Here is a 25,865-nt window from a genome sequence, read left to right on the forward strand (position 1 = left end):
ATATGTAATGTCCACATGATATGAACTGGTGATGTGAACCATCATCACTTGGATAACATGGTGTTTGCCAGGTTTCTCCACTGTAAAGTTACTTTCTTTCCCATTTTTGCTCTCTTCTTTGGAACTCAGTGAGCTCAGGACTGGACTTAAGGAGAAGATTAAGCTTCACCTCCTTATGGAGGAGGTTAATGGCAAGAGAGGCTTACCTGCATATGGGGTTCTTCTATTGGCATGATTTGTCTTCTCCCTCCTATTATTTACTTGTTTATACAGTCATTTATTTATTATGTCCTAATATGTATTCTTTATAATCTTTATACATAATTGAAACCTTAAAAATCTCTAGTTTCCCCACTGATATATAAATTTTTTGAGGAAAGATTTTATTTCTTGTTTGTTTTTGTACACTCTATGTGTTTAGCATACTTTCCTAATTTATAGTGTACTTCCAGTAACTTTATTTTTGAATGGATATATTTTCACTTCAACTGAAAAGGACCTTGTCGTTATTAAATAGTACTGTGAATTGAAAATAAAAGTCAGTTTTAAAATAAATTTGATCACATTGTAATAAGTATCTAAAAAAGTAAAGGGTACTGCAGAATTAACTTAACCATTGGAGTCTGATGTGTCTCCACAAAATATTGAAGTGATGTTGGAAAGAAGTAACAATTTGTGATAAGCCAGGGATGTGACCTGTGTGTCCTTTCTCTTTTTTTTCAGATCACCAGAGGAGATTAAGACGCTGTCTTCTCCCTTCTCTGGAAAATTATCATCTGATGCAGTCACTCAGATAACAACAGAAAGTCCAGGTAAAGCCACGTTTTCATCTGAAATTTTTGTCAATGCTGAAGATCGTGGACATGAAATTCCAGAGCTCAATACACAGAAGTCGGGCAATGTTCCTGTCAAGTTTGCTTCATCATCTTCAGTTCAGCAGATTACTGTTCCTCATGGTACAGATGGTAAGAGAATATGATTGCATTTTAGGTCATATTACCAACTTTCGTGTGTAATTAAGAAATTTCTTGATTGAGTCTTTCTAGTTAGAAAATCTGACTTTAATTTTAATCACTAGGCTGTGCATGATTATATCGTTTGTTTTTCGTAGCTATGAGGAGAATATAGTTTATTATGTTTTTATTTCTATTCTATTGGAGTTAACCTCTGTGAAATGCATGCTACTTGTGGTTGACATGTTTTCATCTCATAATAACTTGTCATAAGAGTGCAAGTAGTCTCTTCCCTTCTGTGGCCATCGCTGAAGCGCCGGCGGCCAACATGAAGTTCAATCCCTTTGTGACTTCTGACTGAAGCAAGAATCGAAAGAGGCATTTCAATGCGCCTTCCCACATTCGCAGGAAAATTATGTCTTCTCCTCTTTCTAAACAGCTAAGACAGAAGTACAACGTTCGATCCATGCCCATCCGAAAGGATGATGAGGTTCAGGTTGTACGAGGGCACTACAAAGGGCAGCAAATTGGCAAAGTAGTCCAGGTGTACAGGAAGAAATACATCATCTACATTGAACGAGTGCAGCGGGAGAAGGCTAACGGCACAACTGTCCATGTGGGCATTCACCCCAGCAAGGTGGTTATCACTAGACTAAAACTGGACAAAGACCGCAAAAAGATCCTCGAACGTAAAGCCAAATCTCGCCAAGTAGGAAAGGAAAAGGGCAAATATAAGGAAGAAACAATTGAGAAGATGCAGGAATAAAGTCATCTTGTCTACAGCTTTCATTAAAAACTGTTAAAATGAAAAAAAAAAAAAAAAAAAGAGTGCAAGTAGTTCATGAAAGCTGAAAAACTGTAGAGGTTCAATTTAAGAGAGGCAGGCGACTGATTTGACTTTTTTTTAAACTATCATTTTGAATAATATATTAAACAGATTTTGCAAACACAATACCAGTCTATTTCTTGCTGTGAAGTATTGACCAGGGACTGAGGTTGGCTATGACCCTGCTGTCTTTAAAATGTGGAGCCTTGGATTCACCGTCAGAGTCGCCTGCAAGGGATGAAAACCATGGAGGTGCACGTGTGGGAGGCCTTTACGGGCTGGGCCTGGGAGTGGCCCAGATCACTTTCCACTGACTAGGGCTAGTTTAACTGTGCTTTCCAGGATGAAGAAGAAATGCGATTTGGTGAACAGCTAGCAGTCTCTACTGTACGGTCTACATTTAGGGTGTTTGTATGCTGTCTTGACAGTGATATTCTGATAGTGCTTATAGTATGTAACATTCAGAACTATAGCAAGCTATTTTCTTTTTCAGACCAGTAGCTGGGAAGTTAAGTTCCCATAAAACTGGAAGCTTTAAATTACTAATTTTAAAGTATCCAGTAACTTACACAAATCTATTCAAAATAAATTTTAAGTTTTCCTGCTTATGCAAAAAGTTTATGTGTCTGTAGGTAAAGATGGGATATACTTTATTTTTTTTTTGCTCTATTTCTTTTTGCTTTTTTGGGGGGATATACTTTAAATGTATAAAGAAAATTGCTTTGTTCTGAATTTAAATTGCACTGAATTTAATTTGAATAAATATGTTTATATGTTGAGATAGTTATATTTCTCATACATTTTTATTGTAATATAAAAATAAACCCCCAAAATGTATAGTCTAATAAATCTTTAACGTGTCAGTTACCTATTGCCACCATTATACCATGTAAGAACCTCAAAAATCTCAGAGCTTTATAGCAAACATTTGCTCTTCTCACTCATGGGCTTACTAGTCAATTGAAGTTTGGCATCAGGATGCAAAAATGCTTTGGGTCTGTTCTACATGCCTTGTTCTGAAAGCCAGCCTACTCTTGGCTCTGTTCTCATGTTGGTGGCAGAAGCACAAGAGAGGAAATGCAACTATGAAAGTGTATTTTATACCTCTTCTGACATCATATGGATCAGTCTGTATAGAGGCCACAGTTTATATAGTTTTACCTTTACATACAGGTACTTGGAGAAAAGACTACTTTAAAAGGTAAATATTGTTTGGTTTACCAATAAAAGATTAACTGTGGATTTAAACATAAAATTTTCAAAAATATTTTAAAATATACAGAATAATAAGTTAAATTTATGATTGGGTGTCCACTGCTCTGAATTAAATTAAGGGTAATATGCTGTATGTCTACATTTAGTTCCATTTTCAAGTTTTTTGAAGAAGCAAATTTTACGGTTGAACTTTCTTTACCATTCTCCAGTCCTTTTTTTCTCTTCCAGGAATAATTATTATTTGCTGTATAGTGGCTTCTTCCCCCATAGATAGGCAGTTCACACTTTTAAGACTTCTGCATCCATACATATAAACTCGTTGACAATTGAAAAACTCACGTGTCTCTCTCAGAATTCTCCATCTTCACGTGATAGCCATTTTTGCTCTCGGTCCACTCTAATTCTGCCCAAATGTTACTGTCCATTTTCTGCAAACTTTGAGCAAAATTTACATACACCGACAGAAGAAGAAAACTAATAAATCGATATTCTAACAATGATGACTCCAGCATGTCCAAATAGAAGTGAAGGCTATAGCCTGTTTTTTTCTATTATTTAAATTCTTCCATCCTCTATACATCTCTTTGTTCCCCTTGAATTCAGCCAGGTTCTCATTAGCTGGGTTTTTACTTGCTGCAGTGGTACAAGTAGTCCTAAGTAGGCGAAGACTGCACTAGCCCTACACATCTAAGTTTAAAATAGTTTTTGTTAATTTCTATGACCAAGCTTGGTAAAGTGGTCCCCTTGTTATTAGCCAGACTCCTTTTGACTGTCTTTTTTTTAAGGTAACCTTATTTCTCCTTGATAGTTAAGGTCAGTCATAGTTTAGTCAACATTGTGACTGACCCCCTATTGCCTGCACTGTTTCAGTGATGTAAAGAATGTAAAATGACTAGATGGCTCCTGTCTCTTCATAGAATTGCCCCTCCCTTATTTCTAAGATCTTCCATCTAACAAAGCACAGTCACAGAGATGGAAAGAAAAGGCTTTTAAAGGCGCCTACCTTTTTTCCTGACTACGTGCATTCTGTCTGTGGGATAGAAGTATCAGAACCATATATGGTTCTGAGCATGTGCCATGTTCTGTAAGCTAGCATTCCAGCCTCAGAGAGTGATACCCACCAGCTTGTGCCACAACAGTTTTCAGTGAATTGTTCACTCACTTTCTTTTTTCTTTTAGTTTACAATAGTTGTGGGTGATCAGACTTGGTGATGAGAACAGTGAATTCCTTTAGGCATCAGCCTTTTGTCTCCTTTCCTTCACTCTGAAGTCAGCTTCTTGGTTGGAAGCAGGGTACTAGTAATATGGATTTCATATCAAATCATCAGAATGATGGAGTGGTAATTCCGAGTAATATAAAAGTTGTTGTTGTGTCCAGAGTGAGGGAGTTCTCATTCCTGGGGCTATCAGACTCTATCTCGAGTATCACTTCTTGGCCTTTTGGCTAAGATCAAGTGATTTTTATAAACTAGACGTGTAATAGGAGTCCATCTAGAGGTAATGACAGGATACAAGGGGAAATCATGGTCTCTAAAGATAAACTGAAGAAGCTGGTCTGTTTGATCAAAGGTGATAGCTGTCTACAAAATTCTATTCAGATATGTGATACACCACATAAAATATTCAGAAATAACCTGAACAAGAATTTTATAGGACCTTTGTGTAGGAATGGGGCTTCCCTGATAGTTCAGTTGGTAAAGAATCCACCTGCAATGCAGGAGGCCCCTATTCGATTCCTGGGTCAGGAAGATCCGCTGAAGAAGGGATAGGCTACCCACTCCAGTATTCTTGGGCTCCTCTTGTGGCTCATTTGGTAAAGAATCTGCAACGCTGGAGACCTGGGTTTGATCCCTGGGTTGGGAAGATCCCCTGAAGAAGTGAAAGGCTACCCACTCCAGTATTCTGGCCTGGAGAATTCCATGGACTGTATAGTCCATGGAGTCGCAAAGAGTTGGACATGACTGAGTGACTTTGACTTTCACGTTCACTTTCACTGTGTAGGGATAGAAAAGAAATGACCAGTAGACTAAAAGAAGGGATGAAATATTTCTGAATAGTAAAACTGAATATTGTAAAGATGTCATTTGTTCCCAAATGAATTTATACTCTTAACATAATTGTACTCAAATTCTAGCAAAATTGTTGTTTTGTACTTTTGTAATTGATCTTAAATTTTATAATGGAGAATAACAAAGAAAATTCTGAAAAAGAAGAGTAATGAAGAGGATAAATTTTAGCAGTAGCTGATGGAGTGTTTTAATGGCATGCCTAGGCACCAGACCACCTGACCTGCCTCTTGAGAAACCTATATGCAGGTCAGGAAGGAACAGTTAGAACTGGACATGGAACAACAGACTGGTTCCAAATAGGAAAAGGAGTATGTGAAGGCTGTATATTGTCACCCTGCTTATTTAACTTATATACAGAGTACATCATGAGAAATGCTGGGCTGGAAGAAGCACAAGCTGGAATCAAGATAGCCGGGAGAAATGTCAGTAACCTCAGATAGGCAGATGACACCACTCTTATGGCAGAAAGTGAAGAGGAACTAAAGAGCCTCTTGATGAAAGTGAAAGAGGAGAGTGAAAAAGTTGGCTTAAAGCTCAACATTCAGAAAACTAAGATCATGGCATCTGGTCCCATCACTTCATGGCAAATAGATGGGGAAATAGATTTGGGGCTCCAAAATCACTGCAGATGGTGATTGCAGCCGTGAAATTATAAGACGTTTACTCCTTGGAAGGAAAGTTATGACCAACCTAGACAGCATATTAAAAAGCAGGGATATTACTTTGCCAACAAAGGTCCGTCTAGTCAAGGCTATGGTTTTTCCCGTGGTCATGTATGGGTGTGAGAGTTGGACTGTGAAGAAAGCTGAGCACCGAAAAATTGATGCTTTTGAACTGTGGTGTTGGAGAAGACTCTTGAGAGTCCCTTGGACTGCAAGGAGATCCAAACAGTCCATCCTAAAGGAGATCAGTCCTAGATGTTCATTGGAACGATTGACTCTGAAGCTGAAACTCCAATGCTTTGGCCACCTGATGCAAAGAGTTGACTCATTGGAAAAGACCCTGATGCTGGGAGGGATTGGGAGCAGGAGGAGAAGGCGACAACAGAGGATGAGATGGCTGGATGGCATCACCGACTCAATGGACATGAGTTTGAGTAAACTCCGGAGTTTCTGATGGACAGGGAGGCCTGGCATGCTGTGATTAATTAGTGGCTATTAATTAGTGGCTATGCTGGGTCTTTGTTGCTACTCGCAGGCTTTCTCTAGTTGCAATGAATGGAGGCTACTTTTTCATCGCGGTGCATGAGCTCTAGGCACCTGACCTCAATAGTTGCCCATTATACAGAGTGAAGTAAGCCAGAAAGGTAAAGAACATTACAGCATACTAACACATATATATGGAATTTAGAAAGATGGTAACAACAACCCTATATGCAAAACAGAAAAAGAGACACAGATGTACAGAACAGACTTTTGAACTCTGTGGGAGAAGGTGAGGGTGGGATGTTTCGAAAGGACAGCATGTATACTATCTATGGTGAAACAGATCACCAGCCCAGGTGGGATGCATGAGACAAGTGCTCGGGCCTGGTGCACTGGGAAGACCCAGAGGGATCGGGTGGAGAGGGAGGTGGGAGGGGGGATCGGGATGGGGAATACGTGTAAATCTATGGCTGATTCATATCAATGTATGACAAAAACCCACTGAAAAAATAAATAAATAAAGGGGAAAAAAAAAAAAAGATGCTGTTACAGACTGAGTGTTTCTACCACATCATGAAAGAAAAGTATATAGAAAAAGACTTCATCCTCTGTAATGATCAAATTATTATACTGTCACAGACATTTTAGAAAGAAGTTTAATAGTTGATAATAAAACAACTTTATAAATGACATAATTTTTAACTCTGAAATCATAAAATCTATGTGATATGGGACAGCAGGGGATAATAGGTATGCTATAAACAGGAAGTCTTTTTTCACAGCATTCTCAATTATTGAAAATGTGGTTCACCCCTAATTTTTAATATTAGGAGAAGGGCTAAATACACTTAATTTGTAGTATAATGATTTTTTTAAAATGTGAAGCTGTGAAATAAAATGGAAATTGTATTAATGTAAAATGGAAAAACTGAAGCCCAAGTTATATATACTGTACACAACTATGTAAATAAATACTGAGGAAAGACATGTAGGAAATACATTAAAATGTTAATAATAGCTATCTTTGAGAGTAGAACTTTGTGTTTTTTACTTTTGTATATTTTTTTAATATTGAGAATTTATACTTTTATAATAGAAAACTTATTTTGAAAATCTGCCACATATAATAGATTTATTTTCTCTGACTCTAGCGGCAGAACCTCCAAAGTTCAGTTGTAGGGGTTAAGAGTGACCAGGTTTGGATTCAGTGTAAGGTAAAGTATTTCTTAGAGAAATACATTTGAATAGATTGCTATATATTGGAATAGATGCTAAAGCCAATCTATTTAAACCTCATGCTGCTGCAGTTTCTGCAGTACTTCCTATCTTCCTCAGCATTTTCTAATTTTTTATATCACTAATAATTTATGAAAATACTAGTTGGTTTACTTATTCAGTGTGCTAATTGTTTACTGTTTATCTCCTTTAGAATGCTAGTTCATGAATATGTCCCAGGAATCTTGAAGGGTACTTAATATGTATTCAGTTAGTTAATAAATGTTTTCTTAATAATTATTCTGATCTTTATCTCCTTAGGCCAGGCTTTACTATTGCCATATAAGCCTTCTGGTAGTTCGAAGATGTACTATGTTCCACAATTAACACAGATTCCTTCGTCTGTGGATTCCAAATCAGACACCACCATTGAGAGCTCACACTCAGGTATGACGTATGAAAGTTCATTGCTATTTAGTTTTTAAGTGAAATAAGGAACTATTTTTGATCAGTCTCTGGTTCAGATAGATGAGTTAGCTGGTCAGATATATTGTGTACACTCAAACATTTAATAAATATTGCAAGAAAATTGTATGAACAGTTACATGTTTTGGTTAGTGGATTCCATCTAGGACAAAGGTTTCCAAGTTTTTTCTGTTCACAGTGTCCTTAGTTTTTGGTTGGGTGATCTTTTTCCCCATCATCATGTGGATATGAGTCATCAGGAGCATAGAGTTACAAGAAGTATTTTTTTCAAATACTAAGCTATTGTGTTATTAGACATAAAAATACTGTTTTGATCTAGCACTTAATAAGCAAAAATAGTAGGTTTTTTTTTTGTTTTGTTTTGTGTTTGAAAGAAAATATTTTACTGTGTTCATAAATACCATAATTACTTACTGCTGAGATATGTGCAGCTATTGGGCACTGTAAGCTTTCTCAAGCCATGAGATAAAATGGGACACAACCACTCTTGTTTACTATTTTTGTTACAGAAACAGTCAAAAACCCAACTCTGCAAAGATACAACAGCATTGTTGAAAGGAATGTAGCAGTATCTCATGTTGAAACATTTAGGTGCTAGTTTTTGTAGTGTATTTGCTGTGTGTGCTAAGTCACTTGTGACCCTATGGACTGTAGCCCGCCAGGCTCCTCTGTCCATGGGATTTGGTTATTTGTAGTGTACACCAGATATTAAGTATCACTATTTCCCTAGTATTTTAAAATATCCCACAGCACCTGTATGAGATCACCACAAGAGAACTGTAGATTTAGAAAGTGAATAGCACCCCATGGAGGAGCTCAATAAACATTTTCTGTGGAAAATTACAAGATACGTATACTGAGTTGGTAGGATGTGGGGTTTTGATTATTGGGATAACGTATTGATTGGTCCATAGGAGATGATTTGATTCAGTTTAAATATGAATTGTTCATGATTGGTCAGTACACATCGTTATGTGTGTAGAAATTAAAAGGAAAGTAGTTGTCCCTGGTGTTACACAGATTTTATTTTAAGAAAACCAAACTAGTGTCTAACAGTAACTGAGGTAAAAACCCCTGTTACTGCTGCTTCTGACTTCCCACCGTGATGCCAATGTTAGGATTGATTGTTAAGCCTATAACCAAGATCCAGAAAGAATTTTTCACTACCTGCATGGCTATGATTTTAAAAAGACACTTAATGGCTACCAGAAATGAAATAAGCTCACTTAATTGATTGTAGGTAGGAAAATCTTTGATCTCAGTCTCACTTTCAGCCAGCCCCCTAATTCAGAAGACAGAAATGTACCAATAGAAATCTGATCAAGTGTTCCAGTATTTTTGAGGTCTCCTGTGTACTTCTATTCATTTACATCCCTAACTCTTCCCTCTGGAGACATTAACTTTGAGAAAAATGGGACAGTAGTGGGAAGAGAAAGTGACTCAGGAATGGACGTTGTATCATGAGAAATATTGTCCCTATAAATAAGGTACTGAATTCATCAATTAGACAGGAAGAGATCTGTTAGCTATATACTTGAGGTTGTCATTGTTTCATGTTCTTCCATCTGTTCTAAGAGTGGATGGAATTAACAATAGAAAATAACACTTTCTTATACCAGTAGAGCTACCCTAGATGAAAGCCTTGAAACTCTTCTGTCTAAAGAGTATTTTGTGTTTCCATAGATATATATGGAAGATCCAACTAGAGTTTGGGGCTGAGGGCAAGTCATAAACCACTGCAAATATTTGGGCCAAAAAATGTCTCAATTGAGAATGAGTAAACTATTGAACTCATAAAATCCTCTTAAAAACAAAAACACAAGGCAAAGGTAATCTCACAAAGAAAGAGATTTGCTATTGTTGTTCAGTCACTCAGTTGTGTCTGACTCTTTGTGTCCCCGTGGGACCCTGTGGACTGCAGCACGCCAGGCTTCTCTGTCCTTCACCATTACCCAGAGCTTGCTGAAACTCATGTCCATTGAATTGGTGATGCCATCCAACCATCTTTCCCAGCATCAGGATCTTTTCTAATGAGTCAGCTCTTCACATCAGGTGGCCAAAGTATTGGAGTTTCAGCTTCACCATGAGTTCTTCCCATGAATATTCTGAGTTGATTTTCTTTAGGATTGACTGGTTTGATCTCCTTGCAGTCCAGGAACTCTCAAGAGTCTTCTCCAGTGCCACAGTTCAAAAGCATCAATTCTTCGGCACTCAACCTTCTTTATGGTCCAACTCTTACATCCATACACGACTACTGGAAAAACCATATAGCCTTGACTAGATGAACCTTTGTTGGCAAAGTAATGTCTCTGCTTTTTAATATGCTGTCTAGGTTGGTCGTAGCTTTTCTTCCAAGGAGCAAGCGTCTTTTAATTTCATGGCTTCAGTCACCATCTGCAGTGATTTTGGAGCCCAAGAAAATAAAGTCTATCACTGTTTCCATTGTTTCCCCATCTATTTGCCATAAAGTGATGGGAACGGATGCCATTATCTTAAATTTTTTGAATCTTAAGTTTTAAGTTGCTTTTCATTCCTCTTTCACTTTCATCAAGAGTCTCTTTAGTTCTTCTTCGCCTTTTGCCGTTAGAGTGGTATCATGTGCATATCTGAGATTATTGATATTTGTCCCGGCAATCTTGATTCCAGCTTGTGCTACATCCAGCTCAGCATGTCACATGATGTACTCTGCATATAAGTTAAATAAGCAGGGTGACAATATTCCCTGAAATGAAAGAAAGAGATAGATGTTAGAAATACATTCTTTGGGTCTTAGTAACACTGTGAAATAGTAACAAGGTTCCAGTTATATTTGAGAGTAAGTTCTGTGAAGATAGGTACCATGTATGTTTTTAAAGACATTTATACCTCATACCAATATGAAGTATAGATGTTATTTTTATATTCATTTAGAGACATTTAAATAATGTACATACTACTAATACTTAACTGTCAATAGGAGCAAAAAGCCATGGGGAGAGAACTGGCTGGAATTTTTTTAAAAAGATGAGAAGTTACAGCCAAAAAATGGCAGAGAAAAATTGTAGCAGAAAAAAATGGTAGCATGAAAAATTTTGCCCTGTGATAAAAGCAACAGAGTTTTGGCAAAACTTTATAGACAACTTTTCCAAAACTCTGGAAATAAGCCAAAGTCTAATAGCCTTTGTAGTTAGCATTTATTGAAGAAAAATGTCTGAACCTTGATAAAGAATAGTAAGTTTGTGGCATTTTAACTTACTCTGTTCTCATCCCTACACTCAGCTCAATGAGAATCTTGAAAAATATCAGCCTATAGTTCCAGTACTGGAGGAAGTAGAACAGAACTAGTCCTCTTTCAAGACTCCACTCAAAAGACTTGTCTATATTTGACCTTACTCAGAGCTATCCAGTGTGTATGAGCCTCCTTTAAAGGGAAAACTGAAGATGAGATATCCATAGATATTTTGAAAAGCATTGGCATATTCCTAGGACTCTAGAAGACTTACACATGTGCACAGGCCTGTGTGCATGCTTAGGAAAGACCTGAAACCTTTAACCATTGCCTGCCCTTAAGGCTCTGGACAAGAAGGAAGGAAAGGCTAGGGCAGAATTTTAACTCCCTACCCTCAGTGTTGAAGGCTCTATGCACATAATGCCTTGGCAAAGACTGAGAGATTTATTGTTTATAGATGTTTAAGGATAGCTATATCTTAGCTTACCACTAAGCTAGTTGAGTGGGAACTTCAGTAGAGTTTACAGAATTAGTTTAGAAAAGTTACTTTTAAAAAATAGCATAAAAAATATCCCCTGCTCACCACAACTAGTGAAAAACCCACATAGCAAGGAAGACCCAGCATAGCCACAAATAAATAAACAAAAATTTAACAAAGAATTAAAAGAAGGTATAAGAACAGTGTTTTACCAAATAGAGAATATCAGTAAAAGAGATAGAAATTATAAAAATCACCAAATAGAAATTCTGGAGTTGAAAAGTACAATAACTAAGATAAAAAAATTCACTAGAGAAAACTCAATGTCAGATTTGAACCAGCAGAAGAATGAATCAGTGACTTGGTGAAGATAGGTCAGTTGAGATTATCCAGTGTGAGAAACAGAATAAAAAAAAGAATGAAGAGAGGTCAACAGAATCTCAGAGTCCTATGGATTACCCTCAAGCGATCTGTTATACACATAATGAGATGGAGAGAGAGAAAAAGACTGAAAAAGTATTTGGAGAAATAATGGCCCCAAACTGGCAAATTTAAGGACTCCTGTTAAACTGTGCATCTGAAAAACTCAAGGAAGTCCAAGCATGATAAACTCAAAGAGATCCATGTCTCGATACATCATAAGCGACCAAAAGAGAATGTTAAAGCAGCTAGCACGAGTTATGTACAAAGTCTCTTCAATAAGACTAATAGCTGATTTCTCTCCTCAGAAGCCATATAAACCAGAAGGCATAGGTATATTCAAAGGCTAAGGGAAGAAACCTGCCTACCAAGTATTCTGTACCCTGCAAAACTTCAAAAATAAAGGCGAGATGAAGACATTCTCAGATACTCAGATAAACAAAAATTGAGACTGCATTGCTAACAAACTGACTCACAGAAAATACTAAAGAGATTTTTCAAGATTAAATAATAACTCAAATAACCTAAATAGTAACTCAAATCCACATGAAAAAATAGAGTAATAAAAGTAACTACGTAAGTAATACAAAGACAGTAGAAAGGTATTTTTATTTGTAGTTCCCTTTTCCTCATATATGACATAAAAGACATGCATAAAACAGTAATTATAAATTTATGTTCTTGGACACAAGATGTGTAATGATATAACTTGTGAAAATAGTGTAAAGAGGGGAGGGGACAGTTATAAAGGAGAAAAGTTTGTATATACTATTAAAGTTGGTATTAATTTGACTTCCCTGGTGGCTCAGATGGTAAAGTTGGTATTAATTTAGAGTGTTGATTTATATTTATATTAACATGTGAATGTTAATTCCCAGGACAATCACTAAGAAAATAACTTTATATGTAGTAAAAGTCATCATAGAAATTAAAATGATATACGTATAAATAGCTATTTGACACAAAAGGGACATAGTACAGAAATCCAGGAGCAAAAAAAAAAGCATAAAACATTGAAAACAATAGAAAAATAGCAGACTTAAATCTTACAGTTTTAGTAACTACATTAAATGTAAATGGATTATACTTTGATAGAAAGGCAGAGATTTACAGATTGGCTAAAAAGATGTAATTTAACTGTATGCTGTCTCCAGAAGCCTCACTTTATTTTTTATTGAAGTATAGTTTATTTGCAATATTGTGTTAGTTTCAAGTGTTTATCTAAGTGATTCAGTTTTACCTATATGTATTTCAGATTATTTTCCATTATAGTTATTATAAGATACTGAATATGGTTCCCTGTGCTATACAGTAGGCCCTTGTTTTTTTATCTTTATATATAGCAGTGTGTATCTGTTAATCCCAAACTCCTAGTTTACCCCCTGTCCCCAGGTATTCCCTTTGATAACCATAAGTTTGTTTTTTTACATCTACGAGTCTATTTCTGTTTTGTAAATTAGTTCACTTGTATCATTGTTTTTAGATTCCACATGTAAGTGATACCATATTGTGTTTGTCTTTTTCTGAGAAAGACCCTATTTTGGTAATTCCCTGGTGGTTCAGTGGTTAAGACTCAGCACTTTCACTGCCATGGACCTAGGTTCAGTCCTTAGTCAGGAAACTGAGATCGCACAAGTCGTTCAGTGAGGCCAAAAAAGAGAGACTCACTTGAGATTCAAAGATAAATTAGGTAAAATTTAAAGGATGGACTAGGATATGCTCTGTAAATAATAGCAAAGAAGGGCTAGATTGTCTATTAGGAGAAAAAATAAACGTCAAAACAAAAATTGTTAATAATGACAAAGTGTCATTTTATAATGATAAAAGAGTCAATCCATCAAGAAAATATAACAGTTATAAAATGTATATGCACCTAACAGCAGAGTGCCAAATATATAAATCAAAATTAACAGAACTGAAAAAAAAATACATTATTAAAGGGAGAAATATTTCAAGCCAATAGCAAAAGATCATATATTGTATAATTCATTTACATGAAATTCCCAGAATAAGCAAATCCTTATAGACAGAAAGTAGATTAGTGGATGCCAAGGGAATGGTAGGGGATGGGAAAATAGGGAGTAACTGCTACCATATGTAAGATTTCTTTGTGGGGGACAAAAATGTTCTAGAATTAGATATCAGTATTGGTTGTGAAAGTACTAAGAACTACTGAATTGTACACTTATTTTAATTTGTGAATTTTCTGTTTTGTCTCAGTTTAGATAAAAGGGGGTCAGCAACGATATGAAGGAAAAGACTGTGTAAAGCTGTAAAGATTTGGTAGCAGGTGTAAAATATTATTGTTCAGGCAAGAAAGGATGGAATTAGCATGGCAGACATTAAATTAGTGATGTGGACAAATCTGAGAAAGTCTCTAAAATTACAGAGGAAAAAGAAGAAAGTGAAAATGGCTGTGAGGGACTTCCTGGTGGTACAGTGGTTAAGAATCTGCCTGCCAGTGCGGTGGACGTGGATTTGATCCCTGATGTGGGAAGATCCCACATGCTGCTGAAGCAGCTAAGCCCATGTGCCACAACTACTGAAGCGTGCACACCCTCGAGCTAGCACGTTGCACCTGCTGGAGCCCATGTGCCTGGAGCCTGTGCTCTGCAACAAGAGAAGCCTGCGCATTGCAAGGCAGAGTCGTCCCCTCTAGCTGCAACTAGAGAAAGCCGCCCTACAACAGCGAAGACCCAGCATGACCAAATACAAATAAGAAAATGCTGCAAACAATGATGAGAGACATAAGAAACATAGCTAAGTAAACCAAACCAAGAATTTTATCAGTAGCTGAGGAAAAAGGTAATATTCAAAGACTTAACTGAGGAAAACATCCCTCTTCTAAAAAAGGGAACACTGTATGCAGATTGAAAGTTATCATAAAAATTCAGGCAAAAATCAGTAGAAAGAGACTGAGATACATACCAGAAAAGATTTTTGAGTATTAAAATAAAAAAGAAAAAAATCCTATAAATGTACAGTTGAAAAAAGAGAACAAAATTAAATCTCATATCAGACTTATTTGAAATGCTGAATGTAAAAATAATGGAACCAAGTCTGTGTTTATTGGTAAAATTATATAATTCAAGGATTTATAGACCCAGTGCATATTGATTAAGCAGTATAACAGTGAAAAGACATTTTCACAAATACACAGGAGCTAGAAAGTATATTCAGCCTCTGTACCTTCTTGAAAAATTTACTTGAAGACTCATCCAGCTGAAGAGATGAATCAAAATGAAGAATTCATTACAGAGAAATGAAGCTGAAAGTGACTGGTGGTGAACTTTGAAGTCAGTTTAACACAATACTCATCTAAATAGAGAATTTAGTTACACAGTGGGGGGACAATGACAGAAGTTAATTTTGGAATGAAAGGCCCAAAAAGAATAAACAGTTGTGCTTTTTTTGTCTTTAATATAAGAGACTAAACTAAAAAGATTTCGTTTTATTCATGACTCGGTTTTCCTACAACTAATGATACTAAAAGCATAGCCGAAAAAATAAATTGGACTTTAATAAAATAACTTTTGCTCCCCCCAAAAAATTATCAGCGTTGTAAAAAGTTTGCTCACAGAGTAGAGAAAAAAATTTGCAGTTCAGGTATATCTGCTAAGAGATTAATATCCATAATGTCTGAAGAACTCTTATAGCTCAACAACAAAAAAGCAATCTCATTTTTAAATGCGCACAGCATTTGAAGAGACATTTCTCCAGGAAAGATATACAGATGGCCAAAAAGAATGTGAAAAGATGTTTTACATCATTAGTCATAAAGGAAATGTAAGTGAAAACTATGAAGAGATAGCCAGTAGGATGACTGTTACGAAATAAAAAAGAACAAGGATTGCAGGAATATGGAAAATTGAAACTCTTTGGGTATTGCTATAAGATCATGGCATCTGGTCCCATCACCTCATGGGAAATAGATGGGAAGACAGTGGAAACAGTGTCAGACTTTATTTTTGGGGGCTCCAAAATCACGGCAGATGGTGACTGCAGCCATGAAATTAAAAGACGCTTACTCCTTGGAAGGAAAGTTATGACCAACCTAGATAGCATGTTAAAAAGCAGAGACATTACTTTGCCAACAAAGGTCCGTCTAGTCAAGGCTGTGGTTTTTCTAGTGGTCATGTATGGATGTGAGAGTTGGACTGTGAAGAAAGCTGAGCACCGAAAAACTGATGCTTTTGAACTGTGGTGTTGGAGAAGACTCTTGAGAGTCCCATGGACTGCAAGGAGATCCAAACAGTCCATCCTCAAGGAGATCAGTCCTGGGTGTTCATTGGAAGGACTGATGTTGAAGCTGAAACTCCAATACTTTGGCCACCTCATGCGAAGAGCTGACTCATTGGAAAAGACCCTGATGCTGGGAGGGATTGGGGGCAGGAGGAGAAGGGGACGACAGAGGATGAGATGGCTGGATGGCATCACCAACTCAGTGGGCATGAGTTTGAGTAAACTCCGGGAGTTGGTGATGGACAGGGAGGCCTGGCATGCTGCGATTCATGGGGTCGCAAAGAGTTGGACACAACTGAGCGACTGAACTGAACTGAATGGTAATGGTGTAGCAACTGTGGAAAGCTGTATAGTGGTTCCTCAAAAAATTAAACGTAGAATTACTACGTGATCTAACAATGTTAAGTATCGACCCAGTATTCCTGACAGATACTATACTAGGTGGTACATTCATAGGGTTGTGCAAAATAAACATGTCCCCTTTGATTATGTTCAAGTGGGGAGTTAGATATGAAAAAATAGATACAATTATGTACATAAATTACAAATGGTGCATTAAGAAAATAAGAGTTCTAAGAGAATAAGAAGATCCAGTTTAATTTTAGGAGCTCATGAAGACCTTGCTAAAGAAGAAACTCTAGAACTGAGATCTAGAAGATAAAGGTAAATTGGACAGACAGAGTGAGGAGTGAACGTGCTCTGGCCGGAGGGAACAATATGGGCAGAGCTCCAGAAACAGGGAAGTTTGATGCATTTGACAAATGAGAAGGAGGCAGTGTGGGTAAAGCAGAGCTGTGGCTAGATTTGGTTAAAGATAGGTAGGCTCAAGATGAGGCAGGGTTGTGTAAACTATATCAAGGCATTTGAACTTTCTTCCAGTTGGCAATTACCATTTGATTTATATTTGTAATTTTTTCAGTCTGCTACATGGAGGATGGCTTATGAATGAAAAGTAGGGAGTTCAGGTGAGAGTCAAGAAGTGGAAATGAGGATACTAGTTACCTAAAGGCTGTTGCAGTAGTCAGTATCAGAGAGGGTAGCATCTAGGATTAGAGGGATGATGACAGAGATGGAGAGAAATGGAAACATTCAAGTTATTTTTAGGAAATAGTTCCTCCTGGACTTGGTAATAAAATATGGAGAGTGAGGGAGAGGAGGTTAAAAAAAAAGAATGCTTTCTAGTTTTCTAGAATAAGCAACTAGGTAAAAAAAAAAAAAAGTGACATTTACTAAGAAGGAGAAGCCTGAGGAAGAAGCAGATTTGGGAAAGCTGGTCAAGATACCTGCTTTGGACATGTTAAAAGTGATACTTCTACATCCATGTGGAGATGTTAAATCTGCAGTTGAGTTTAGACAGAGTTGTTTACAGATATGTTTGTATACAAGTGCACTACGTAGAATATGGCACATCATAAACATATGCTGTTTTTTATGAAAATACCCAGGTGGGTGTAAATATTCCAAATCTCCTGTTAGAGTTCTGGACTTTCTTCCTGTCCCAAACATTAATCTGTACTTATTTTGATACATTTTACAGCTGAACACAGATGTAGGAAAAAAAGTATGCATACACTCAGTGGCATATATATATTGTATGGCTGCATTCTCTTTCAACTGCCTCTTGGCTCCAATGAGGTTGATTCTTTTTTATATATACCTACTGCTCTCAGGAACTTTATTCTTACCCACCTCTGAACCTGACATAATCACCTCTCTTGGAGAATAAAGGGAAGTGGTGAAAAAACCTCATGTACAGTTGTTTGTGTTGTTCCATAATATATAAAAACAATTTTTTTTTAATGAGGAAAGGAAGTCTTTTTCTAATTTTGTTGCCAAATTCTTGGCTTTCTGTGCATTGGTGCCCAACAGAAATACAGAGACAGTTTTGGAGGAGGAGAGAGATGGCCTTATTCTTTCATTGTCTGGCAGAGGGGAAAATATAGCAGGCTAGTGTCTCAAGAACTATGCCCCTTTTCTTTGGGTAATAGGGAGAGAATCACAATGAAGGTCTTGCATTTTAAAAAAACTTATCTGTTTGCTTTTGGCTGCATCTTAGGTGCACTGTGTGGGCTTCTCTCTAGTTGCGGTGTGTGGGCTCAGTGGTTTGCGGCCCAAGGGACCAGTTGCCTCAAGGTACACCACTTGCCCATGGCTCCGACAGTAAAGAATCTGCCTGCAGTGCGGAGACCTGAGTTTGGTCCTCGGGTGGGAGATTCCCTGGAGAAGGGAATGGCCACACACTTCAGTATTTGTGCCTAGGGAATTTCATGAACAGAGGAGCTTGGTGGGCTGAAGTCAACGGGGTCATAGGGTCAGACTTGACTGAATGACTTACACTTTCACTTTCATGTGGGATCTTAGTTTCTGGACCACATCACCTGCATTGGAAGGTGACTTCTTAACCATTGGACCACTAGGGATGTCCCTTGCATTTTTGTTTTCCTTTGCAAAATTTCAAAAAGGGCCACAGCTGGCATCAGGCAGCTCAGCAGCTGGGCCTGCCTCTCCCTCAAGTTATTGATCCTAACCTTCTTTTTGGAATACAGAATGCTACTGAGAGAGTGTAGGGGGAGAAGAATGCCAGGTGCAGAGTAATTCATATGGAGTCAAAGAGTAATTAGCTTTGTTTGGCTTTGTGAAGGACAAGTCTAGCTACACTTGTTAGTAGTAACAGTGAGTAAAGAGTAAGAGTAAAAGTAAGTAAAGAGTAAGTAAAAAGTAAAAGTAAAGAGTAAAGAGTAAGCCAAGATTGCTTAACTCTTTCGGGCCTGTTTATGTTGTTTTCCCCAGCCTGTTTACTCTTTCTTTATTTTCCTTGTTTATCAGAAAACTCTCATTTTTATTTGAGAAAAGTGTCATTTCTATTTTCGCTACAACAGTTTCTCCACCAAATGCTGTAGAGGCTAGTTGTGTCCTAAGTACTAGAATCTGAAGCTCAGAAGAAAGGTTCCAGCTAGAGATATATATTTGTTGGTCATCAACATACAGTTCTATACATTGGTGATTGGTGAGTTCATCCAGGAAGAGAAGAGAACCCAGTTCTGACCCCTTCAGGAACTCCAGCATTGAGAGTTTTAGTTGAAGAAAGAACAATGAGGATTTACCTGAAGGATAGGAAGCAAATAAAAGAAAGTGATGCCACAGAAGCAAAGAAAAGCTCAGTGGACATATGACCCAGAAGGCTTTATAGGATTCTTGCAGTCTGTCCTGAAATATTCCTCATGACATATTTATACTATACTAATGGACTGATACTTGTGGTGGTGGTGATTTAATCCCTAAGTCATGTCTGACTCTTTTGTGTCCCCAGGGACTATAGCCCATGAGGCTCTTCCAGGCAAGAATTCTAGTGGGTTGCCATTTCCTTCTCCAGGGAATTGTCCCACCCAGGGATTGAACCCGCATCTCCTGCTTGTCAGGCAGATTCTTTACCACTGAACCACCTGAACTGATAGTTACTCAGCTTTTTTGGCCATATACCTTTTCAGTGCTTACAAAGTGCATGAGATATGGAGTATCAGATAAGAAGGAAAAAAAACATTTTTAGTCTTTTTTTTTTTTTCATTTTTATTAGTTGAAGGCTAATTACTTTACAATATCGTAGTGGTTTTTGCCATATATTGACATGAATCTGAAATGTATTTTAAAAGAAAAAAAAAATCTTATATTCACATCTTACATTTATCACATAAAATTTTCCTTATAATATTTTGTATTATTATCAGATTAACCTTCCTAAAATGTGACTGATTGTATTTCCCTTTATTATTACCCCCTTTAGTTGGGACTCTATGCCCCGCTGAATTTGTCCCAATTACTTTTTAATATCTCCCACCACTCTCTTTAATGTGTGACCACAGAAGTATCTGATTTTCTTATTTACAGTTTTCCTTGTCTTTGCTAATGCCATAACCTCTACCTAAAGTGCTTTTCTTTCTTCCTTCCTCTTCGTATTTCAAAAAGTCCCTACTTGCAATCTGTTTCTCCTCGTCTGAAAACATTCCTGAGCTAGAATTTGATCTCCCTTCTGAACTGATATTCTGCTTTATATGTCTCCTCTTATGTAATTTGCTTCTCCACTATACTGTTGCAATATTGTACATTTCTGACAGCTTCAGTCTGACTGACGTCTCCTTCTAATTACCCTATAACACTCCCTTGGTAGTGCCTTTTTTATGGAAGTGGTTTAAGAGGTAATTTTTTTGTTTTTCTTTAAATTCATATCTGTACTTAGGTTAACTGTACTACTTTCCCATTTTTCTGTAGGATCCAATGATGCCATTGCTCCAGATTTCCCGGCTCAGGTGCTAGGCACAAGGGATGATGACCTGGCAGACACTGTTAACATTAAACATAAAGAGGGCATCTACAGTAAGAGGGCGGTAACTAAGGCATCCTTGTCAATGGGGAAAAAACCCTTTCAGAAAGATAATGCAGGTGACTGGAGTGGCTTTGTGTATTTTGTGGCCCTTTTTTTTTTTTTCCCGTATTCATCCTAAGTGGGAGTATTATCCTTTCTTTTTTTTCTACTTCATTAATGTGAACTTTTCTCCTAGGTGTTTTATTGGGTATGTACAAGAAGGAAAATATAAAATCTTTTTAAATGCTTCAAGTTTTTGAAAACAATAAACTTTAGTTTCACTATGGAAACAATATTGCAGCTTTTGAAATGAAATTATATCCAATTAAATGTTTTAAAGACTAAAATCCATAGAAAGTCTTGATTAAAATGCTTCATGAATTTATCTGTCAGATGGTATAAATATCTCATCAATTGGATTCTGCAGGAAAATCTGTGGCTTACATGTTGTTTTGAATTCTTTTTAAATTTTGCTGCCAGCATTTAAAAATAAGATTTTGGGCTTCCTTTGAAAAGTCAGACTATCTGGTTGCACTCAGCTTGTGTTCCTTCTTGGCAGTTATCAGTGAACCCTGAAGCATGACTGTCCTCTGCAGAAAGGATATACATTCTTCTGTTTGCGTCAGTCCGCATGAGTCTCAGACTCAGTCTGCTTCATTCATCGATCTTGGGTCTTCATTCTTATTCCCAGATAAAGGCCCCAATGTTTTATAAAAGCTTTTTTGTGTGTGTGATTAAATTTTTTATTTAATAAATTTCAAAGGTTAATAGATTTCACATCAGCCAACTAGAAATTTCTGATCGGGTAAACATATGAGTGGTTCAAAGTCAATGGAGCAATGAATATATTATAAAATCAAACTTTAGGAATCTCCTTGATTTTTTTCCCTTCTGCATCACTGATATTGTGCTTCTTTAATTGATACACAATAGTATTTATTAAATGAAAATTCCAGGAGCCACCAAAAACTCTGCATGTATACTTATATATGTTACTTTGTTACATTTACAGTTTTTTATTCATGTTCATAGCTATTAGCTGGATAGGAGGTACTAATCCTGGGGCAATATTCAAACAAGGGCTGCTGGCTCTATGTTCTAGTTTTGGCATAGTGTTAATGACTTCATGTGATGGTGTTAGTGCTTTTATGAGGAAACCAAATGAAAGGCTGCTTGCTTAAGTGCAGACATTCTTCCAGATAACTTTTTGTTGCACTCAAAAGCATTTTGAAATGCTTTTGGTCTTTTGAAATGAGATAAGCTCATCTGCCAGTAGCACTGAGGCTGCCAAGTAAATAAAAAGGCAAATATTTTTTCAAAATGTAGTTCGTAAATGAAAATCTCATATGCTAGCTATATACTAGTGGCAATTTGGTTCGTATAGGTAACCCTGTGATCCCACTGTTAGACACTTGTGAAGAAGGTGGATATGCAAAAATTGACAGGAAGCAAAAAGTGATAGACTAAGGGAACTCCATTAGAAGTCTCCACAATGAATTTACTAACTATAACTTACCTCAAGGTTGCATTTGGTAAGGATGTTGTGTTTGAAATAAAGTTGGACTTTGTTACCTGAGGGACCCCTGTAACTTCCACTTTCTGTAGGGATCTACTGTTGCTATTATTGTTGGTCTACTTCAGACTTTACATCCTAAGGAAAAGCCCTCCTGATTAACCATGGGAGAAGCCCAGCCTTAAAACCTCTCACTTTAAAGGATTAAGAAGGATAGGGAGAAGATACCTGCTGGGGAAAACTGAATAGTTACTTTTGTATACCAGCTAAGTGAACCCATTAAATGTATCAGAAATAAAAATCTCAGAAGGATTGGAATATAAAAGTAAGAGAATCTGATAGGAAATAGAACATAAAAAGAAGGGAAAAGAAAAAAAAACATGAAAAGACAATTCAAGATTGACTCCAAAGGGTCATCATCAAAAAACAGGTGTTCTATACAGAAGATAGAGAAGGTAAAAAAGAAGGAATCAAAGGACTAGTATAGGAATAGATCCCAAAAATGAAGGATATGAATTTTCATATTAATAGGAACTATTATGTACATAAAAATCCACATCAAGGCACATGACTGTTTGAAATTTTGATACATTGGCAAGAGGAGATTCTAAAAGCTTCCAAAAAGAAAACAAGTACCATGTAAAAAAATGGATATTAGACTGACGTTAAACATTTAAAAAATAATACATGCACTATTGATACTATCTATAAAATAGGTAAGTAATGAGAACCTACTGTATAGCACAGGGAACTCTCTTCAGTGGTCTGTGGTGACCTAAATGAGAAGGAAATCCCCAAATAGGGGATATATGTATACTTTTAGCTTATTCATTTTGCTGTATAGTAGAAACTTAATACAACACTGTAAACTGACTATACTCCAGTTAAAAAAAGAAAAGTAATATATGGGACTAGAAACTAAAGGAATAATGCCTTGAAATTCTGAGGGAAAATTATTTCATTAAAATTAAAGATTTAATTTTTTTAAAGGAAAACATAGAATGAAGAAAATGAGGTCAACATAGGAGAGTGGGGAAAGGAGTTGCCATTGCAGCAGTGGTACAGAAGATCTAGAACAAGTTCAGATAGAGGACTGTAAGAAAAAAGTCCAGTTGATAGACTGCCTTATATAGGTGACTGTATTTGGAAGAGATTTTCTGTTCTGTTTCCATTTATAAGGGTGATGAAGGGAGTGGTATAGAGAAACTTAGCAAATGTAGAAACAGGCAATTGTTAACTCCTCAGGAAAAGCAAAACATTGTAAAAGAAAATAAATATGATTACAGTATTCTCGTTGGTTTAAATGTAAATAATAAAAACATAACACAATCACATATAAACTGAATATTGATTAAATCATGACTCTTATTTACATAATATATAAACACTGAACATTAGTATAGGGTTAAAACTTAAAAAGATAGAATGAGGGAATATGGGTGTGACAGGAAAGTTTTCTAAAAGGTAATTCCCTATTGATCATAGAAGAATATAAAAAATTTTCTGGAACTAAAAAGGAGACAACAATATGAAACATGTTATTTGGAAACAAAGCTAGTGATACTGGAAGAAATGACTAAATGAATTGGTGGTATTTGAAAACTGTTGATTTCTGTTATAAGCTTAATGAAACTATTTGGCTTTCAAAACCATTTGATATTTTTATTAGATTACTGTTTATTTTGTGTTACCTCCCAAAACATAAAATAGATGGAAAAAGATACATTTGGCAAATACTAACCAAAGAAAATGTAGTGAGCAGTGCTAATATTGACAAAATAAAATTCTAGGCCAAAAAATTATATATATATATAATATATATGTACTCCTATATGTATATATAGGAATAGGAATACTCCTAATAATAATATATATTAATTATAAGATGTAATATATAATTATATATTGTATAATTATAATAATTATGAAACTATATAATTTATATATATAATTATGAATTTTATATATATATACACACACACGCCTATTATCTATATATAGGAGTAGGAAACGGCAACTCTAGTATTCTTGCCTGGAGAATCCCATTGACAGAGGAACCTGGCAGGCTACCGTCCATGGGGTCACAAAGAGTCAGACATGACTGGGTGACTGAGCGTGCACACACGCCTGCACACACGAGTTTCCCTTGCAATAAAAAAAGGCTCAAATATACCAACCAGCAAGGTAAAATTTGAACTTATTTTCATGTACTCAAACTTGTATGCAGGAAAAATGACAGGAAGATATAGGTAAACCCAACAGTTCATATCCGTCAGAAACTGAGAGATGCAGAAAAGAGGATTAAAGTGTATGTGCTTGGTTGAGAAGCCAGTTGGACAAAGCTACCATCTGTGAGATTTAAGACTGTACACCTCCAGAATCCCACTGAGGTAGAACCATGAGGCAGCACCATGGAAGCCTTGGTGGGTTCAGACAGCTGGTCCCCCTCTGGCAGACGGCTGCCCACATCCCCGGGGATGTGGTGTGGCATGCCTAGCTTGGTTTTGGACAATGCAGTACAGCCAGAAAGGCAGCCACCCCCTCACCGGTCAGGTACTAAACCATTCATAGATAACCTGCTTCTGGGTGGGGGTTTCCTAAGAAGCAGAGAAGCTCCCTTCTTGAGTTCTATTTAATGTCAGCCCTCCACACAAGGGTTTTAATAATAAAAAGGGAAAAAAATAAAAACAGAAAAAGTTGGAGAAGATTTAGACAATGGAATTTTAAAATTTGATTTATCGAGAACTTTGCATTTTTTTAAAAGAACAGGTGAAACACTTAAGAAAATTGATGAAGTTGTTGCTTTTAAAGAATTGATGTTCAAACAGAACAGCTTCTTTTGACTGTACTATAGCCAAATTAGAAATCAACAATAAAAACTTGTAATAACAAAACAAAAATCTGTGTGTTATGGGTTGAATAGTATTCCCCCAAAATTCATGTTCACTGAGAACTTCAGTATGTAATGTTACTTGCAGATGGCATTAGTTAAAGATCTTTAGGTTAAATCATCCTGGATTTAGAGTGAACCTTAAATCCAGTGATTCGTGTACTTAGTGAATAGGAGAGGAGGCCATGTGAAGACAAAAGCAAAGATTGGAGTTGTGCTGCCTTAAGCCAGGGAGCACTAGGGATCATTAGGAGCTGGAAGAGACAAGGATGAGTTCTCCCAGATAGCCTTTTGAGAGAGCCTGTTCCTGCTGTCACTTGACTCCAGATCTGTGGGAGAATAAATGTATTTGTTTTAAGCCACTCAGTTGGTAATAATTTACTGTGGCAGCCCTAGGAAACTAATATACAAATATATAAATATTATATACATATACTAATACAATAACCATGTATTTGAAAATTTAAAACTGTAATTCTAAGTAACTCAGGAGTTAAAGTAATACTGGAAGTTGCAATATATTTAAAACTGATATCAAAATGTATAGAAGATAGCCAAAGTGATACTTAGGGTAAAGTTACACCCTTAAATATAAATAATAAAAAATTGAAATAGAAGAACAAATCTAGAGGATTTACACTGCCAAGTATTAAAACTTATTACAAAGCTGTAGTAATCAAGACAGTGTGATGTTGGCACAAGGATAAACAGACTGACCAGAGTAGAAAATACTCCAGAAACAGATTCACATATATACAGACACCTGATTGATGATAAAGCTACCACTGCAGTACCGTGGGGGAAAAGATGATGTTTTTAATAAAATGATGTTAGGTAAATTGGAT

General features: G+C 36.5%; 1 protein-coding gene and 1 pseudogene across 12 annotated transcripts in view; both read left to right on the plus strand.

Moving 5' to 3' along the window:
• The window catches only part of ALMS1 (ALMS1 centrosome and basal body associated protein), a 207,591-nt gene that overhangs the window by 129,620 nt on the left and 52,106 nt on the right, over nucleotides 1-25,865 (plus strand). For 10 of the 12 annotated variants that reach the window (XM_061155716.1, XM_061155719.1, XM_061155721.1 and 7 more), the window contains 3 exons: nucleotides 724-965; nucleotides 7,745-7,870; nucleotides 20,524-20,694. In XM_061155716.1, coding sequence (XP_061011699.1) covers nucleotides 724-965; nucleotides 7,745-7,870; nucleotides 20,524-20,694 — 539 coding nt within the window. The remainder of the gene's footprint in view (nucleotides 1-723; nucleotides 966-7,744; nucleotides 7,871-20,523; nucleotides 20,695-25,865) is intronic. The other 2 variants (XM_061155722.1, XM_061155724.1) reach the window with 1 other exon arrangement.
• On the plus strand, nucleotides 1,267-1,793 carry LOC133065062 (large ribosomal subunit protein uL24-like; annotated as a pseudogene).

The sequence above is a fragment of the Dama dama genome, chromosome 11 (assembly GCF_033118175.1).
Source record: "Dama dama isolate Ldn47 chromosome 11, ASM3311817v1, whole genome shotgun sequence".
Lineage (NCBI taxonomy): Eukaryota > Metazoa > Chordata > Mammalia > Artiodactyla > Cervidae > Dama > Dama dama.